Source organism: Carassius carassius, chromosome 16, assembly GCF_963082965.1.
Source record: "Carassius carassius chromosome 16, fCarCar2.1, whole genome shotgun sequence".
In the NCBI taxonomy this organism is placed as follows: domain Eukaryota; kingdom Metazoa; phylum Chordata; class Actinopteri; order Cypriniformes; family Cyprinidae; genus Carassius; species Carassius carassius.
In genome coordinates, this window is record NC_081770.1 from 338376 (window position 1) to 358669 (window position 20294).

Here is a 20294-nt window from a genome sequence, read left to right on the forward strand (position 1 = left end):
AAAGTAAGTATTAAAATACATGTGCACAGCTGAATGATAAAGTTTGTCCTTTTTTAAACTTAATGCAACCTTTTTAACTGAATGTACAAAGGAAAATTGCTTATTTCAAAGGGTTTGTTCGCTCCAAAATGGTTTCTAGTACTGAAACCGCTCTGCTCAAAGTAACTAATGATCTTCTCCTTACACTAGATTCAGGTGATGATTTTGGATGATATTGATGGATCTTAGTGCTGTCTTCGACACCATCAATCACAACATCCTCCTTACTCGCCTTGATCAGCAGGTGGGCATAAGGAGACTGCATTAATTTTTATCTCAATGATAGGACTTTCTCAGTATCTATTGGCAAGTTCTCCTCATCCTCTGCTTCTGTTTCATATGGGGTCCCTCTTTGGTCTGTTTTTGTGCTGTGTGTAAATGTGCTTTATTAATTAACATGACTTACTTGATTAGGATGCCTTGAGAATGAGTAAATCATGAGCTAATTTTTAATTTGTAAATTTTTTCCTGAGAGTCTTCGTGTCTGATCAAATAGTTTCTCCTCTCAGACTGATTTCAGAGACTCTCTAACTGCTTTATGGATCCAGAACAGATCACTTGTTGTAACTGTGTGCTCTCTCATATTTTCAGATGGCATTTTGTATGGAGTGGAAGTAAAAATGTTTAGTTCATATAAGCAGAAGAAAAAAAATAAGACTTTAAACTACTAAAAGATACACTGACCACATTCATCTAATAATATACATGCTGATGTCGAAGCTGTTTGTCAAGACAACAGATCAAACCACATTAGATATAAATATATCCCAACACAAAAGGTTCTTGGATCATGATAGATTTAGTGAATTACATGCATTTATCAGTGTTATACGACCTGATTCAGCATGTGCATGGACACACACACAAAGCTGGACACACTCTAGACTTAATCATCAGTAGGGCTCTAAACATTTCATCCATTGTTATTAAGGACGTAGCACTATCTGATCACTTCTGTATCTTCTTTGATATATTGATGTCTGCTAGCACTGAATCTAGATCTGTCTCTGTCAGAAGGAGATGCATTAACGAGAACACAAGTGTACTATTTATGGAGGCTATATCTTTAACACCAAGCATTTCTGCAGACTCTGATGATCTTCTCCTTGATTCCTTCAACTCAAAAGTTAAGAATGTTATTGATGATATTGCTCCAATAATAGTCAGTAAGAAAACAAACAGACAGAAATCAGTTTGGAGAAGATCGACAGCAGTTCAGACGATGAAAAGACAAAGCAGAAAAGACGAAACTTGAAATTCACTATAGCATCTATAAAGACAGCCTTCATGCTTTTAATGTGAAACTAGTCACAGCTAGACAGAATTTCTTCTCAAACCTTATAAACAATAACTTAAATAACACTCGTACTCTTTTTTCCACTGTTGAGAGACTGACAACCCCCCCCCCCCCGAGTCAGATTCCCAGTGAAATATTAAGTTATACGTGGTAAGTTATAAACTAAACACGTTTAACTTTTGTTGTTGTTTTTACCACTAGCAATGGAGTCATTGTTACACCGCACACTTTATTAATGTCAGGACTGTCATTTTGGTCTGGTTTATTCCTGGTTATGTCAGTATTCCTGACACTGGTGTATATTGTTATTGTGTGAACGTGTGTGTGTTCTCGTCTGTGTGTTCAACTTTCATTTTCTCATCAGACACTCTTGTCTTGTCTTGTGTTTTCAGCGGATGTGTTCTCGTGTCTGCTCTACGTTTTTTTTTTCCTTTGCTTTATTATTATTCAATAAAGCCCTTTGCTTTCTGTTTAAGTCCTTGTCTCATCTTTACTCATGAAATCATTTTATCTTTTATTTTTAGGCAAACCAGCCTATGAAATGCTGGAATGCGATCCTGACTGGGTGCCATCATTTCATTTTGGGAGCACAAAAGTGAAATCAACACACTCTGTGTGGTTTAACCGGAGTACGAGGAGACTGCAAGCTGTCACAGAGATCATGCTGCACCTGCACCACTACATGTAGCTGGACAGAGGATGCTTCACAAATGGATGACGCAGACTCAGATAACAACTTTGCAGAACAGCAGGAATATCATCTTTGTAGCTGCAGGCGTGGTGAAATTAACCGTTTGTTGGAGGAGAACAGGAGACTGAAGGAAGAGCAAGGCCAAAAGAGAACGGATGAGGAGTGTTTTAAAGATGATGATGCAAAGGTGAAGTACTACACTGGGCTTCCTTGTCTTCTCTTCTGATGTGTGCTGACACAGCTTCTCGTCTGCCTGCTCATTGGCATTACACCACAAGGATCTCTCTCTTGTCAGTGACAAACATGTGGCTGAGAATAATTGCCTTCTTAATAAACTATTACCTGGAGACTTGGTGTTGGCAGATCGTGGATGTGACAGAGACAGTGTTGGACTCGTGTGTGCAGAAGAGAAAATACCTGCATTCACCAGAGGACGCAGCCAGCTGGAAGCAAAAGATGTGGAGGAAACACGGCAGATAGCTCACCTCAGGGTTCATGTGAAGACGGTGATATACACGTGTATGTATGTGCATTTATATACATATACAGAAATGTACGTTAAATAAACTACTTTTATTTTGGATGCTAGTAATCGTTTTCACAGCCTTACATTAAATGTTGCCTATGCATGAACAGCATTATCATTGTTATGCATATTGCATACCACCTGTTACAACAATAAATGGCAAAATTGATCAATTCTGTATCTCATTATTTGTGCATCACATTGAGGTAAATGTGTACAGTTTACAGTAAGGTATATAAAACCAGTAAAGGGGCAGTGTAACACATAAAAGGTAATTAGATAAACAACTATCAAGACCACAGGTAAGACAATAAGTAAAAAATTAAATAGAAAAACAATTATTTAATTTATACATAGTGCACTGGTAGTGCTAATACAACAGGAGTAACTTGTAACAACAGTGTAACCTTCAAGTATCAAGAACATAGATAATGCAATAAGTGAAGAAAAAAAAGGTAAATGGAAAGACAATTATTAAAACTAATTAATTCAGGACCTTTGAGCGAACAACCATTTGAGTCAACAGATTGCCTTAAACCATTTAAGTTTTAAAACTAATAGTTGTGAGTACTCTTAACTTAATTCAGTTGAGTTCACTGAAAGAAGATATACGTTGCAATTAAATAATGAAGTGATTAATTGAGTGATAATTGAGCATTAGTGATGAACAGCTGCTGTTAACAAACAGAATTACTGAAGAACTTGTGGAAATCTAGCGCTGTACCATTGAGAGCAGACTCACAAACTGCATCTCAGTATGGCACAGCAGTTGCTCTGCATCTGACCACAAAGCACTCCAGCGGGTGGAGAAAACTAAAACACCTCCACCCTGGTCACAAAGGCACAGCAGCACCTTTACTTCTTACAGAGCCTTAAACTGCTCGATGGATCACTAACACCCAGTTAACTTCCATTGAGAACATTTATCACAAGCGCTGTCTGGGCAGAGCAAGAAACATCATGAAGGATGCGTCTCATCTTCACTATGGACTCTTCACCCTCCTTCCATCCGGCAGGAGTTACAGGAGCTACGCTCTCGCACTAGTAGAGTCAGGAAGAGCTTCTTCCCCGAGGCTGTGACACTTCTGAACTCCACAACACCAATCTAACCTGCATCTGCTCTTTTACTGCACTGCTCACAGTACTTCTGTACAAAGCACAGTAAACTATTGCTATAAAAATATCATTGCATTACTGTTATTTTGCATAGAATACATTGTTTAACAATACGTTTGCACACTCAATCCAACTGTATTTATTACCACAGCTCTCACGTTGCTGCTGTTCATAATGTGTATATAATCCTACATTGCTCTGTTCATAATGTATATATAATCCCTACATTGCATTCATATTTATATTCTGTATATACTCTGCTCAATACTGTTTTAGCAACTCTGTGATAGCAACTCTACTGTACATTCTGTATGTCATAGCTTCACTTACTCTGCACTTATATGTATTTAAAACACTTTATTCCTGCCCTTCTGGTTAGATGCTAACTGTATTTCATTAGCTCTGTACTGTACTCTGCATAATGACAATAAAGTTGAATCTAATCTAATCTTTGTACAACATTTCCTTAAAGGGTTAGTTCACCCAAAAATCTAAATTATGTCATTAATTACTTACCCTCATGTCGTTCCAAACCCGTGAGACCTCCGTTCATCTTCAGAACACAGTTTAAGATATTTTAGATTTAGTCCGAGAGCTCTCAGTTCCTCCATTGAAGCTGTGTGTACGGCCTACTGTCCATGTCCAGAAAGGTAAGAAAAACATCATCAAAGTAGTCCATGTGACATCAGAGGGTCAGTTAAAATATAAACATATGTTGGTCTAAATTAGTATTAGTAATATCAAATATTGAACTAAAATGTATATGAACTACTCGTTTTAACGCTTTAAAATGTCAAATTTTCAATCGTGGTTTCCAGGGAAAACTTCACTCTCTTGGTCGTGTCATGTTGCTTAACTGGGCTGTATGTTATAAATATAAGAACTAAGTTACAGTTTTATGTGTCTTCTGTGTGCAGTTGTGTTCATGTGTTTTATTTCTCCAGGAGATTCTCTCTCAGACAGACTGTGTGAACTTCAACTGTGATCTTGTTGTTACTGATCCGTTATAAATCACCGTTTACACTGAATGTAATAAAATCAGAATCATCATAGTAGGAGTGAACATGTGACCCACCACTGATGACATCCACACACACATATATATATATAGAAATATAATTTTACAAATGTGCAAGGTACAAATAAAGCACCAATGAACAGAGTTGAACTGAATGTGTTTTAGTTTTGTGTTTTATATGAAACATGGTTTATCACAGACTAATGAATAAATGCTGTTGTGATAGTTTCATCTTGTAATGTCACAATAACTGATAACCGTGTTGTTTTCTGATCTTCACAGCAATAAAATGATCTTAATGTGTCAATGAACAGATCTGAAGTCATCAGTGTAATGAATGAGGTGAAAACAGGATCTATTATCATGAAATAAAGAGGATTTTGATCAGCTGATAATATTGATGAGTCTCAGACTAGAAACACTCATTAAACAAGACATTCAGGATCAGCAGCAGATCATCACTTTATTCTGACTGTTTGCTGATAGAAACACATCTTTATCAAACATTGTGATTTGTCCTTATGAATCTGAACACATTTATAATGTTATTTAGCGCATTCATAACATCAGAGTATTTCCACATCTGTTCACACTTAATCTGAAGAAGAACACTGTACCTATCTGAAGTTTTAGGGACAGACTGTGAAGTTCACGTAGCACATCTTTAATGGTTGCCAGGTCATTAACAAAGCCAGTGCATGTGAGTCCATTCAGAAGGCCACTGAATTTTTTTCTTTCTATATCAGAGCGAGATCCATCTTCAGCTCCTTTTTTCATTTGTGCAACCAGAGCAGGGAAGTCTCTCCAAACAGCTTGTAAAGTCACAAAACTACTTGCTACCCAGCGGATGGTAAAAATGTGACCAATCTTAAGTAGGCAGATGTTAACTTGAGAAGCTGCTTCTGAAAGTTATCTGGCATTCTTTGGGGATTGATGGTGCAGTGTATACAGCTTTGAAATAAATCTCTCAAAGTGATTGCAACCTGTGACTGACTTTAGTGCATCACTTACTGATAACTCAAGCCTGTGAGCAAGACAGTGGATACTCTCCAGCAAAGGATAGTCTTTTTTCAGCCTTGTGATAAGACCACTCTGTCTTCCAGTCATCACAGATGCCCCATCGGTTGTAATGCAAATCAGATGAGACTTGAGGTATGCATCATCCAGGTCAGCTTCCAGGAGACTCTTTTTGAGAGCTTTGTATATGGCATCAGCAGTTGTTCCTTCCTCCAGCTCAATCAAATCCAAAAAAATGTTTTCTGTCTCACCTTCTCCTGTCACATCTCCTCTGAGGTATAGGATGAGGTAGCTTCTCCCAAATGCAGTGCTTTCATCTACTGTAAGACAGATCCAAGAACCAGCACTTTTAATTGTTGAGACAATTTTCTTCCTCATTTTATTGGCAATGTGTGTTATTATATTAATGCAAGAGTGATCAGATTTGTGACAAGAGACGGTTTTTACTCCATTCATTTCTTGTAACTCAACCAATCCATTCATTTTTGAGAAGGCTAACTTCTCCTTTGCAACAAAATATGCTTTTCTAAATGAGTGCACTGTCTCCAACACAACTTTAGCATTCAAGGTTTCTGTCAAGGTGGGCAACACCTCTTTCTCTTTCGCTGTTGAATATCTGTTGATGCCTTGTGAGTTAAGCTGTCTCTGTGTTTGTAGATTTTCTTTCTCATGGCCCTGACATCTTTTGCTGTGACCTCTCCAGAAGCCCACTTCTCTGCCACCTGTCCTCCCTTTTGGACTCCAAAAAGGCGCTTGGCATATTTGCAGAATGTGCATCCTACGTTATTTCCATTCAAGTATAGCCAAGGGGAGTACTGCTGTGTCCATGCCTCAAGCTGTTGCTTGCTGAAGTGTGTTACCCTGTCTGTACTAGTAAGCAGGGACAAAGCTGTGCTCATGGACTGGGCTGGATGTGAACAGTTTGTTGTGGATGTGCTGACTAATGTTGTCCTGGATTGGAGCTGGTCTGTCTGGTCTGCTCTGATTGGGGCTGGTCTGTCTGTATTGGGGTTTTTCCTGGATTGGGGCAGGTCTGTTAGTTTTTCTTGTAGCCTGGGTGATAAATGTAAGTGCTGTGCTGTTTGAGTGTTTTACCGATGAGGCTCCTCTTAGGCTGTATGCTACAAGAAATAAATATTACATACCAATCAGATGTTTCAAAGTGTTTTCCTTACATAGTTTTTTCTGATTAAGTGTCTTAAGCCTGGGACACACCAAATCACTTTTAAAGAGCAGAAATTAAAATAAAAATCCAGAAGAATCTTGAAATTAAAATAATAATAATAATAATAATAAACAGGCTTACCATTGTCCATATCTGAAAATAATGTAAGATGTAAGTTGTAATATTATATTTGTTGTCGTTACTGCGAATATATTTAAGAAAGCACTATATGATAATCATGCTACTTATTAAGGTTATTATTTATGGTGATAAACTTTGAACAGTGCACATGTGGGCATTTTATTTCATTTAACTAATTTATCTTGAATGTAGTTACACAACCCTTTCATATTTTCAAGCGGAAGTTGTCATAGTTCGGAAAACTTCTATAGTGGTGAATGAGAGACTACATTAAATATATGTTTTGTCACAATCGTGTTTCTACAAGAGGGAAAAAATAGAAAGAATTTGATTAAGTACAGTTATGACCTGCAATACTCTTTTGAACAATTTCCGGACTATACTTTTTTTCATAGTTTGGCTGGTCTTGCCACTTATAGTCAGGTGCGACTTATTTATCAAAATTAATTTGACATGAACCAAGAGAAATGAACTAAGAGAAAACATTACCTTCTCTACGCTGCTCATTGCTCCTGTAGTCTACACTGAACACATAGAGCGCCCTCTCGCGGCTGGAGAAGGTAATGTTTTCTCTTGGTTCTTGGTTCTAAATAAATGCGGTTTATAGTCCAGTGCGATTAACCATATATGTTTTTTCCTCATCATGATGTATTTTTGGACTCATAGTCCGAAAAATACGGTACATAGATGTATATTTATTAGAGCGGGTAAACAAATGCCACAAAATGACTTTAATTTACCTCTTTGCATTGAATTTAAAACCCTTTTCTCCATTTAACCTTAAATACTACACTAATTTTATTAGGCTGTACATAATAACGGAAAATAGGATACAATCCATAACAAAAACGGTTGATCTGCATGTTTGTCTTCGGTGTAATAATCAATGCATGTGTGTCTCACGCACAATTTGTGAGAATTAGCAACCCTGCTTTGTCATCTTTGATACAAAAAAAGCCTTCACCTGATTAACATTTTCATCAGTAATAATGTCCTTAATTTAATTAACACTGTTTATGAGCAGTTATGGCTATAGATTTAAAATTATTTGTTTAATTTAGAATGGATGCAACGCTAGCTTTTTTCTCAGAATTACGTTAGATGGCTAATTACAACTAACAATCCGATAGTGAGCTAGCATCATTAGATAAAAAAACAACAACTATTGACAGACCAAGATTATAATAAAAGTGACTGTCCGATTCTAGGATAAACACTTATTCAGTAGCAGTAAATTAGGTGTACTAAACAATCATAAAACAAAGAAATATTATCTTACCGTCATCGTGAGGTAAAATAATGAGGAAGGATCACTCTGTCAGCCAATCACACAGCGCCGTCGCTCCTGCAGTCTGTAAATTCCTTCAGAAAACAGCGGGTGGCGCAATTGAGCGTATTTTCAGACGCACATCTAATTTGAAGGAGCTTTTTATGGGAGCGGCAGCGCAATACTTTGATAAAAAAAGATAGGGCTATGTCAAATATTGTTTCTATTTTAGTTTTAATGAAAAACCAGGTGACCCCCCCCCCCCCCAAAGTCATTTTTTTGGGTCTTATGGGGGGTCCCTTGAGCCCCCCCTCAATTCGAACTGGACTTATATCTATCTGCACAGAATCCCCTGAACGCAGAAGTGAACGTGTCTGTGTGTCTCTGAATGAATCCTTTTGTGGAAGCGATCTTCACACAACAACGAGCAGAAACACGACAACTCAACTCTAAACATTCACAGCGTTTTATTATAATAGTGTCCTTATTATAATGTTATGCACTGTAAAACTGAACAGTGAAATTAATCAAAAGAAATAAGTTAATTGCACTCAAATAATAATGAAAGTTCATTGGACTTAATTTAAATAAGTTCTGTAAACTCAAAATTGTTGTAGTAAGGTGAACTTAAAATTATTGCGTTTTCAAGTTCCCAGCATGCTTTGCATCAGAAAACAAGGGAAATAAATGTAGAACTTAAGTGTTATTTGGTGTGTTTTTACACAAGATTAATATAGAGGGACTTAAGTTAGTACTTAAATGTTGTGTTATGTCAGAACTTACAAAGGTTTCTATTATGTTGTTTTTGTAGTGTTACCGTTGTGGTGAAGAGTAGAGCCTGTGGTTAGGTTTAGGATGGACAACAATAGAATATATTTGAGGGTATTTCCCACATTATATGAGTTGAAAAATAGAGAAAATTTTGAGTGAACTACTCTCTAATTATAAGTTGAAAAATATCAATATTTATAAGATAACTGAGATAATTTAAGGCAACTGGAAATGTAATTTTTAATGTAATGTAATTTTTAAACCTAAGAGTTCTGTGAACTTATTAGGGTTTACAGTGTATGGTAACAGACACTTAAACAATTTCAACACTTTTTTTGAGTTAAGTGAACTTGTCGGGTTTTACAGTGTGTGTATGACAGTCCCAGTCATAGTTGTCTCGCTATCTGAAAAAAAAAAATCATACTAATATGCTGATTTGCTGCTCAAGCATCAAAGTTCATTAAGTTCATTTGTTGACAATTTGATGGTTTCATTTAGATTTATTAATAAAACTAAATGGCCATTGCTTAAATTTAATTTAATTTATATCCAAATGAAATACTAAACGACACACTACACACTGTGCAGACTGTACTCTAGATACTCACCTGTCTGGTGTATGAATAATATAAGATTATTTTATTAACATCTGAGTCTGAGCTCTCCGTTGTGAGGAAAGCTGACAGCTGACTCATGAAGTGTTTGTCTGTTTAAGTCGAGCATTATCCAGAGAAGATCTTGACTTCACTGATGATTAGCTGTTGTTCTTACACCCTCACCAGAGAAAACATCTGGACTCAGACAACTAGACTCGAAGATCAACAAGCAGAAAACAGAGATGATAACACTGAACACCTCAAACCCCTCAGCAATTAAAGTACAGGAGCAGACCTCTGTAGAAATGAGGAGTTTGTAGACCTGGGCTTCATCATTAGACATGATGGAGGACAGACAATGACATCAAGAGACGCATCAGCAAGAGCAGAAACAGCTTTATAACACTGAACAATATGTGGAGGTCCAGCACTAGAATGACTCTGTAGCAGAGCTGTGTCCTTTCCACCTTACTCTACAGATCTGAATGTTAGAGAACGACAGAAGCTCTTTACCTAACGATCAACTTTCCACATGATGAACCTCCAGAATCCTGCAGATCTTCTGCTCCAAAACATCTCTGACCAACAACTACTCATGCGGCGCAATTAAGAAAGTATGGAGAGCATCATCATAAGAAGCTGCTGGAGATGGACTGGGCACATCATCCAAGATAACTTTAACCAGAACTCAATTTCTTCTGCACATCAGAGGAAAACACAAGAGAGAAAGACCAAAGAACATCATCCATCAAACAGTGGAAGCAGAACTGAAAACACTGAATCACAGCTGATCATATTACATTATAAATGTACAGGGTCAAGAGACCCTATGGATATGGATCTTGGATATGGATAATGATATTGCTATTTATCTTTTTCACTGTTATATTATTTGTTTGTTTTATTGCTTGCACTTGCAGCACTTGTTTGTTGAGAGATTAAGTTATGAATCTGATTTTGACAATGATGAAGAGAACATGTTGATACATCAAGCGCAGGTGAACCAGATGAAGATGACGATGAAGAAGAGGAAGACTACTAGACACAGACAGAACAGAGACAGAGGAAGGACATCCGTCATGGGTCACAGACATTGATGTGGAACTGGATTTACCCAAAAAGAAGAAGAAAAGGTCTGAGGAGTAAAGCACTCTTCAGATGCTGCCTGCATTGCCCAAAAATATGATAAAATAGTATACTTTATAATACTATCCTTACCCTCCCTGAATAATTACAGGGTTAAAGGTGTAAGACAAAAGACACACCGAGTAACAACATGTCAAAGAATGACATTTTTCTCTGAACAAATATAGACTTTCTTTATCGGCTTCATTTGGAGAGATCAGACGTGTGATACATATCTTTTAATGTTTCATACTGTAATCCTTTTAAATATATTTTAAATATTAGAAATATTTTACTGAATTTTATAGAGAATTTATGACTTGTATTTAAACAACTCTCAATTTAAAGTATAAGGAATAATAAGAATATGTTTTAAAAGAAAATGATTTTATACCCAAACAATAATTAGTATTTTGTAATAGAGAGGTATTTAATTTCCAATACTCTGGCTTCCTTAAGTGACTTCAATATCCAAAATACCTAAATCAATACATGCATGATCATAAAAAAAATATCATATTCATTTGAATGAAGTAAAAGTGATGACATATTTAAGACTGGACTGCAGTTTAACGTAACACTTAATACGGGTGAACGAGTTACTGATGTAGACAGGTGTTCAGTCCCAGTCAGCTGTGGGGTCAAATATATATATATATATATCTCCTAATGGAAATACAGTCAGCAGACACTATAATTTGTTGATTCAATTTATCAACTGAAGATAAAGTTAATAGACATTTCACAGTTATGAGTTACTCCAATTAGTTTCATGGATATCATATTTTCCTAACAACAACAACAAATCATATATATATATATCTTCTTTTGGAAAAGTCGTTCATCTGAATGAAGTAACTGATGACATATTTATGATTAGACTGCAGTTTAATGAAACACTTAGAAATGATGACATTTCATTCCCAAATAAAAATGAACGGGATTTTCAGAAAATAAATGCACAAACAGACTCTTTCACAATTACACAAAGAGCATTTGTAATCCATATCCAGCTGAAAACACTAATGTGTCTTTCACAAGATATTATATTTTAAATGACTCTAGTTTGAATTGTTATACAGTAATGACTAACAACTTTACAACAATCTTCCCCACAAATGAGAGAAACATATTTACCATAAAACACTGAAGCAGAAGAAATATTAACAAAGAGAGATCAAACTGAATGATTCCTGCTCGTTTCATTAATTAAAACAAATTGATCTAGAAACAGATATTTGGAGACCTTACAGTCTTACACCAAGAAAGTATTTTAACAGAGACAGAGTTCATGATGATATAATATTCTCCAGCTTTACATTAAACACAATGATCATCTGCTTGAATACTAAAGCAACATTAATCATTCAATATCATGTTTCTAACACACATGCTGCATTATTTGATTGTAAAGTCTGAGTCTCTTCACCTGTATGGATCACATTTACACATTTATCACACATTTATTTCTCCTCATAGACACAGTAGTGAAGCTCTTCTGTGGATCTTCAGCTGATGTTTACTGCTCCTCTCAAGACCACTTCACTTTATGAGATACAGCATTCATCAGCTTTTGGTGATTGAAATCTATCTATAATATCTATGAAATAAATCTTAACAATGGATCTTCATCAACACTGTAAGGTGGAACAGAAGAGAGAGAGAAATCAGTGTTCAGAACAAATTGCAAATCAGTTTGTGTCTAGTTGAAACATGTTTGTGTTGGTCTCAGTAAATAAGTGAAATGATTGCACAGCTCGCTGGAATACTGGATTCTGATTGGTCAGTCGTGACATTCGGAGGTGTGTTATTCATTAGGTGTGTGTCATTAGCAGCAGAATAACACACAGTCATACGGTATTTGAGTCGGCCGTTTCTTTGACTTCTCTCGTATCACAGCACCGCGCTCTCACTCGTTTCATTCAAACACAACTGCTATTAGCTTGTGCCTCAGTTACTGACTGGATTTACCCTCAAACCAAACCGCAGGAGATTCCTGTTAATAGTAGACTTGAGGAGACATTGTTCAAAGTGTGTCTTGTTGTTCAAGTTGTTGCTAACTGAGCAGAAGTGTTTAGCTGAATCTAAATTGTGTCTAATTCTTCACTTGTGTGTCAAGAAAGCATATAATAAGTGTGATAATGCAGATGCAGCCGGATGTTATCACAGAATAAGTCTCTTCAGGAGGACACAAGTCCTGATCACCCTGTCGGGTTTATTCTGTGATAACAAGCGGCTGGAGGTACATTATCTCTTACAGAAAGTAAGTGTAAAGTAATGTGACGTGTTGCTTGTCAAAGTAAAAACACACAAGAGACAGAGACATTGATCATGTGATGCTGGACGACTGTGAGCTGAAGCTGAATCTGCTCTGATTTTACCAGCGTTTTCCTACAATCTGAACAAATCTATTTCAAACTCTAATGATTCACTATTACTGATCTCATTAATAAAGCAGCTGTTGCTGTAGAAAGCTGTGACAGTCTGCTTTTCTTCTCTTTCCTCCTTTGTGTTCAACATTTTGATCAACTTTACATTTCATTCTGACACAAACCCTTTGAAATAAAGCTTGAGGATCATTTGATCAACTCTTTTCACTAATATCTGAAAGTATATATTTGTTCACATATCAGAGGTAAATGAATCTCTTTAATATCACAAAGTGCAGTTTACTCACCTCAGTTCACAGTTTGAGTCTCGTAGCACATCAATGAGCTTCTGCTTTGAGTCTCCAATCTTATTCTCTCTCAGATCAAGCTCTTTTAGAAACTGCAGAGCTTTTGTGTTTGTCAAAGACTGAGTTAAAGAAGAAACATCTGTAATGTCACAGTAACGAAGACTAGAAAGAGACAAACAGAGGAAGAGAGATCATCTTACAAACAAATCATTAAGATGAAGAATCTTTCACAAATATAATGTGAACACATTCATCATGAGATATTGAGTATAAAGTGTTTTGTTGAACTCTTATGTGCTGTTCGTTTGGGGACGACACTCGTGCTGTTTGGGCTCTCCAGAGAACACAGGGACCAAAGGACATTTTGTTACAAAAAAAAGGTCTGAAATGTAATTTTACTCAGTTTATTAATGTTTTAACTACACATTCATGTAGTTTAAGTATTTATGTTATTTTTTTATATATTTAGAAAAATACATTAAAAGTGCTGAGTGTCACCTCTTCAGACATTTTTGACAAATTATGTAACAAACAATATCAACATTTTTATAGTCTCCATTAATATCTATGGGTGTTTGTTTGTGTGTGTGTGTGTGTGTGTGTGTGTGTGTGTGTGTGTACTGTGAACGTGTGGAAGGGTTGCCACTTCATTTTCGTGTATTTTGTGATCTGAATTGTGGTGGATTTATTGAATTTATTTGATAAATTAAGAAGAAAAAGTATTGATTTGATCATTTCCTCATTCATTTCAATGTGGGTCTCCAGAGAGTGACTTTATTAACAGTAACACACAACCAGATCTCAATCCAATTTAATTTTCTGTTTGTAGATCTACCAAGTGTTGACAACCGTACAAAGTCTCTTGTCATTTAGATAAAGGAAACATTTCTTTTATTTCAGCAAACATCATTTGGGGTCTGAAAAGACCTTGAACAGCACATAAGAGTTAAACAAAGTGATTTTCATCATTTTGATTCTTGTCTGTGAATGTTACTGACCTCAATCTCTCCAGTTTACAGCGTGAATCCTTCAGTACGTCACATAAGTGATTCACTCCTGTGTTTCTTATTTGATTCCAGCTCAGGTTCAGTTCTCTCAGGTGTGATGGGTTTGATTTCAGAGCTGAAGTCAGGATGAGACACTGTTTCTCTGTAATACTGCAGCTCCACAGACTGAAGACAGAAAGAGAAAACAATGAATCAGACACGTTATGTTCATGTGTGAGTAATTCATCATGTGTTAACACCATACAGTAATAATAAATACAATAATTAATAATACAATAACATTTTAAGATTGTAGTTTAAAGTCAACAAGTACATTTCGAGGTCATTTTATGATCATATTTTGAAACAGTTTTTTTTTTTTTTACTGCAGGTCAGGAATTAATTTTAGATGAAAAGCTGATAATTGTTTGTTATTGCTGTGATCTCATGAGACTGACAGGTTTTCCCTTCTTCACATCATCAGACGAGAGAAGAGATGTGTTTATGAGGGAAAGTGATAGTTATTTTCATTAAAGATCACAAGGATACATTCATTTTTGGAAATAATTATGTATATTGATAAATCAATCTGACTGTAACTGCTGTAGAGTATAATGATACTAACTGTAGTTTCTCCAGCTTGAATTGTGTGTTCATCAGTAGATCACTGAGGTGTTTCACTCCAGAGTCTCCTAGTAGTTTATTCCTGCTCAGGTTCAGTTCTCTCAGGTGTGATGGGTTTGATTTCAGAGCTGAAGTCAGGATGAGACACTGTTTCTCTGTAATACTGCATCCACACAGACTGAAGACAGAAAGAGAAAACACAATGAATCAGACACGTTATGTTCATGTGTGAGTAATTCATCATGTGTTAACACCATACAGTGCAATAAATAAAAAAATATAAATAAAAAACTGCCAAAACCTTACACTTACATTACATTTAGTCATTTAGCAGACACTTTTATTCAAAGCAACTCAGAAATGAAGACAACTGAAGCAATCAGACGAACGAGAGAGTAATGATACACAAGTGCTATAACAAGTCTCAGTTAGCTTAACAGTACATGTAGCAATACTTTTTTTTTAATTATTATTATTATATAATAAGAAATGTGCTGTAAATGAGTTCAGAGTGTGTGTTTGTGGACCGACATGATTGACAGCTGTTAAAGCACAATTACTATTTTAGATCCACAAACTGTACTGTATAAGATTTCTATTCAAACTGAAAGAATAAATCTAGGCTTCCTGTTAACGTTTTCAAAGCACAATGCAGAACTGAGACATTTCATTCACTGACGCTCTTTAGACTAAACCCAGAAGCACATAGACTTACGAGCAACCCGCCAAAATAAAAGCTTGCTGAGTTTAAGTTTGAAGATGAAAAATTAAAGAAATTCAAATTCAAATTAAAATAATAATAATAATAATAATAGCACTTTATTTTTAAGTTTACTATAAAATAATTGTATTTGTATTTAATACTCCCTTTTATTTTAAAATAAAATAGAATTATCACACTTTATAATTTAGTTCATTATTTTATTTAAATAAGCACTTAATAAAATGCAATAATATCATTACTATTATTAATGTATGTTTTGTTGTTATATTTGATGGGTCACCAGCTTCTCAGAAGAGAACCAGGCTGAAAAACTGATGTGCTCTTCTGAATGTAGGGCTGCTCAATAAATCACATGCAGGGCGTAAACTGGGCGTAAAAGCTAGAATTGCACTTGTGAGGAAGTGTATCCACAGAGGAAAGTCTTACTACTATTAGTGCAGCAGGAGACAGCGCTTGAGTCTGTTGTAGACATTACTATCCTCACAGTGTTGCCAAGTCTGCAGTTTTCTCATGGATTTGAAACTTTATCAATGTTGCTCTGGGTTGAAACGACCCCAGTGACGTGTATTTTAGCCCCGGAACGCTATTTTTACCAAGGGACCCCCTCGAAATGTGGTTAGTTTGGGCTAGTTTTGAGAAGCAATTAGGTGGATTTTGTTTTGAAAACCTGGCAACCCTTTCTGTCAAGCAGGTAACATTATTATCACTAGTGGACTCATCGAAAAATGTGTGTGTGTGTGTGTGTGTGTGTGTGTGTGTGTGTGTGAGATATGTACAAGAAGAAAGCAGGCCCTGGACTAAAGCACTGTGAGGTGAGGGAGAAGAGACTCAAAATATTAATAAGCTTAAAACACATTTTTGTCCATTTGAGTTTGTTATTTTAATACTTACACTATTATTTAAAGTGATTGATTTCAGATGGAGCAGCATTTAATAAACAGAACCGTAGTTCACTATCAAGATATTAAATATCACGTTCATAATCACAGATGAATCTCCTTCAGTTATGGTTAATCAGTGCAATGGATCATGGGAAATGTAGTCCGGGGGACACATAACAGTCTGTGTAGTGTGAGTCAATATAATAGGAGCGGGACCTCTGGTGGAGAGCGGACGGAAGACCACGGACAGGATTCATGACAGTTGTGAGGAGAAGGAAAGTTATTCAGATCAAAGATCAGGATTAGAAATACATTATGTGCTCAGATAAATCATTTCAGCACTGAAATATTCCATAAAAAATAATAACTGTCAACTTTAATTTCATGGTGACTTTCTGAAAGTAAACAGTGATCTTTAATCTGACTGTAACTGCTGTAGAGTATAATGATACTAACTGTAGTTTCTCCAGCTTGAATTGTGTGTTCATCAGTAGATCACTGAGGTGTTTCACTCCAGAGTCTCCTAGTAGTTTATTCCTGCTCAGGTTCAGTTCTCTCAGGTGTGATGGGTTTGATTTCAGAGCTGAAGTCAGGATGAGACACTGTTTCTCTGTAATACTGCATACACACAGACTGAAGACAGAAAGAGAAAACACAATGAATCAGACACGTTATGTTCATGAAGTCACAGCAGAACAACCTTCATCTGTCAAACCACAGCATCTTAATCTACATTGAGAGAAAGAGAGAAGATAAAATATTTAATAAAGTCTTGATAAAACAAAAAACAGATGAAGAGAGTCTGAATATCTTTGGATAATTTTCCACAATTTGTCTTCAAAACAGAAAAACAAATAAGTTGTTCATTTAATCAAATAATTGACACTTCTCATGATTTATGTACAATTTGTGCTGATTCTTGATAGAAATACAATGAAGTGTTAATTCCTAACAACCTTGTGTGAAAGGTGTTAAAATATTTCATCTTTTTATTTCTGTCATATAATTCTTATTTCATCTTTTGTCTAAAACTGATCATATTGTCTAAAATAAAAGTCCTGACTGCTGTGTATTTGTGTTTAAACTGATTCTGGTCTGAACATCACTACAACGTAAATGCATTCGCTCTGCTCTGTCCAGTGACTTGATCAGCTTTGCTACACAGATTCAACTTTGCACATCTAAATAAAACTGTAGGTTTGTCTGTGTGTGTAGATGTGAAGTACAGTAATATTTCTCTGAAACAGGTCAGACTGAAGAAGCAATGCCTGCACAGAATAAAGCCCAGTCTGGACCGGTTCTGTTCAGTTGTGTTACACATTCATTAATCTGGTGTTTGATGACAGAGAGATGATATGAAGCATCAATAAACACTATGAATATGTTCTGATACAGCAGCACAGAACTATTCTGTTGTGTCCCATTAATAAACACAATGAAAACAGTTCTGTCCCACTGGATGAAAGAGAAATGTTTGTGTATTTTTGCTATTATTAATTGAAATGATTGGATATTGGGTTGTGTTTTTGACCTGCTGTATTAGCAGAATTTTCAAAAGTTCGATCACACAACAACTTACTTTACAAGTCTTTCTTACACAAACATGTTTAGTAAAGAATATAGACAGATGAACTATACAAAAATATATGAACATATAAAAATCTACAAATACACGTGCTGATGGCGCAGTGGATAAGACACATGCCTTTGGTGTGAGAGACCCAGGTTTGAATCCAATGCGAGACACCAATGTGTCCCTGAGCAAGACACTTAACCCCTAGTTGCTCCAGAGGCGTGCGACCTCTGACATATATAAACAAGGTAACAGTCAGTGATGGTAATGAGAAGTTAGTTTTTAAAGGGTCATGAAACCCCACACTACTTTTTCTGAGATTGTATCAGAGGTGTTTGTGTTGCACATCATAGAAGACAATGTTAGCATTCATTCATTTTAATTGTTGAACAAATCTGGTTCATTTTGAGATTTGTGCAATATTTTTGTCTTCCAGGTTTAAAATCTACTAAAATCAGTGTTGATGAGTTTGTGACGTGGTAAAGGACTAATACTTTGATGACGTGTCAGTGTAACATAATAATTCAGACCTGTAGCACTGAGCCCAGAATCACTCTGTGTTTCCACCGTCGGGTCAGAAACTCCTCAGCGCTTCATTAAAACACCCTTTACACGCCTCTCTGGAACAACGGCACACAACTCCATTTCACCAACAAAGAAGTTATCAGAAAACTAATAATAGATAAGTCACTGAAACCAGCACGATCACAAAATAAACATGATAAAAGCAGACGTTTGTTTGCATGCTTTGTTAAAGATTTACATGGAGCGTAGATGAGTTAGGACCGATAAAACATGTTACTATACACTACACTAAATAATACACTATTGTGATCGTCTGAATGAGAAGCTGACTCTGATTTCTTCAAGCGGTCTTACCATGTTTACTATGGTAATGTTAATGGCTAGTGTGCATAGTCTATCTCTTATAAATATTTCAGCCTTGTAAGGTGATCATAATCCACATCAGATCTCAAACAGAAGTTATTTCAAACACTCGCTGCTGTCTGAAAGTGACTTCTGAGCTGTTATTATTAATGTCTTTAACTTTATGAAATGATCCTCTGCACTGATGCTCTCCAGACGCAGAGAAACTCCAGCTTCATTCATAACCTCCTCTAACCTAAACTCAGAGACCCAGTCGGCCAAAAAACCCTGGCCGTTGTCCCAGAGGAAGCCCCAGAAGAGACAGTGGAAACCAGACTGCCTTTATGAAATTACATTTAAATATAGAAACATGCATACACATACACACATATAATTTTTTTTAATTAGTCTTCAATCCTCAGTTTGTAGTCAGTAAACATGAACACATTCAGCAGTCACAGCAGAAGTTAGAGACAGAATTTAATTGAAAGTCTATTCAAAAGTTGTATGAATCTATTCTAAGCTGTATTAAAGGCAAACGATGGTAAACACATTAATAAAATACTGGATATTTCTAATGTGTTCACATTATTTTCTCCAACCCCTGTGCACTTAAAGGGATAGTTCACACAAAAATGAAAATTACTCCATGATTTACTCACCCTCAAGACATCCTAGATGTATATGAATTTCTTCTTTCAGACAAATATAATCAGAGTTATATTAAAAATGTCCTGGCTCTTCCAAGCTTTATAACGTGGGGTCGGACTCAAATGAGAATTAAAATAGACGACTGTAACATTACTAGTCATGTAACATGTGAAATGATGTAAGATACTCACTTCAGTGTGTTGAGTGTACAGTGTTTATCCTGCAGTAGAGCAGAGATCTGATTCACTCCTGTGTCTCCTAGTTCATGATCACTCAGATTCAGCTCTCTCAGGAGTAACGGGTTTTTACCCACAATTCCAGTCACATACTGACAGCCTTCATCTGCAGCAGGACCCAAAAACCTGCAGAAGAGAAGATGAAGCTGGAATCAATTCAATGTGCAAGAAAAAAGTAAATTTAAAATAAACTCAGGGGCAAAAGCTCACTAGATCATGATTCTCAAGCATCTGAAGATCTTTCTGGCTTTTAAGCAGGAGATGAGGAAAGTTAGCAAAGAGAGAACTAGCTTGTGACAGCTAAGC

At 36.1% G+C, this 20294-nt stretch overlaps 2 protein-coding genes across 2 annotated transcripts in view; both read right to left on the reverse strand.

The window, feature by feature from the left end:
* LOC132159382 (NLR family CARD domain-containing protein 3-like) overlaps window positions 1-20294 on the reverse strand; it is a gene marked incomplete at its 3' end in the record, with an annotated part of 187679 nt that overhangs the window by 96572 nt on the left and 70813 nt on the right. The window lies entirely within an intron of this gene.
* LOC132159378 (NACHT, LRR and PYD domains-containing protein 12-like) overlaps window positions 16000-20294 on the reverse strand; it is a 46306-nt gene continuing 42011 nt past the window's right edge. The window contains exons 10-11 of the mRNA XM_059568880.1: window positions 19944-20114; window positions 16000-17294 (exon numbers count right to left, since the gene is read on the reverse strand). Coding sequence (XP_059424863.1) covers window positions 16997-17294; window positions 19944-20114 — 469 coding nt within the window. The 3' untranslated portion in view covers window positions 16000-16996. The remainder of the gene's footprint in view (window positions 17295-19943; window positions 20115-20294) is intronic.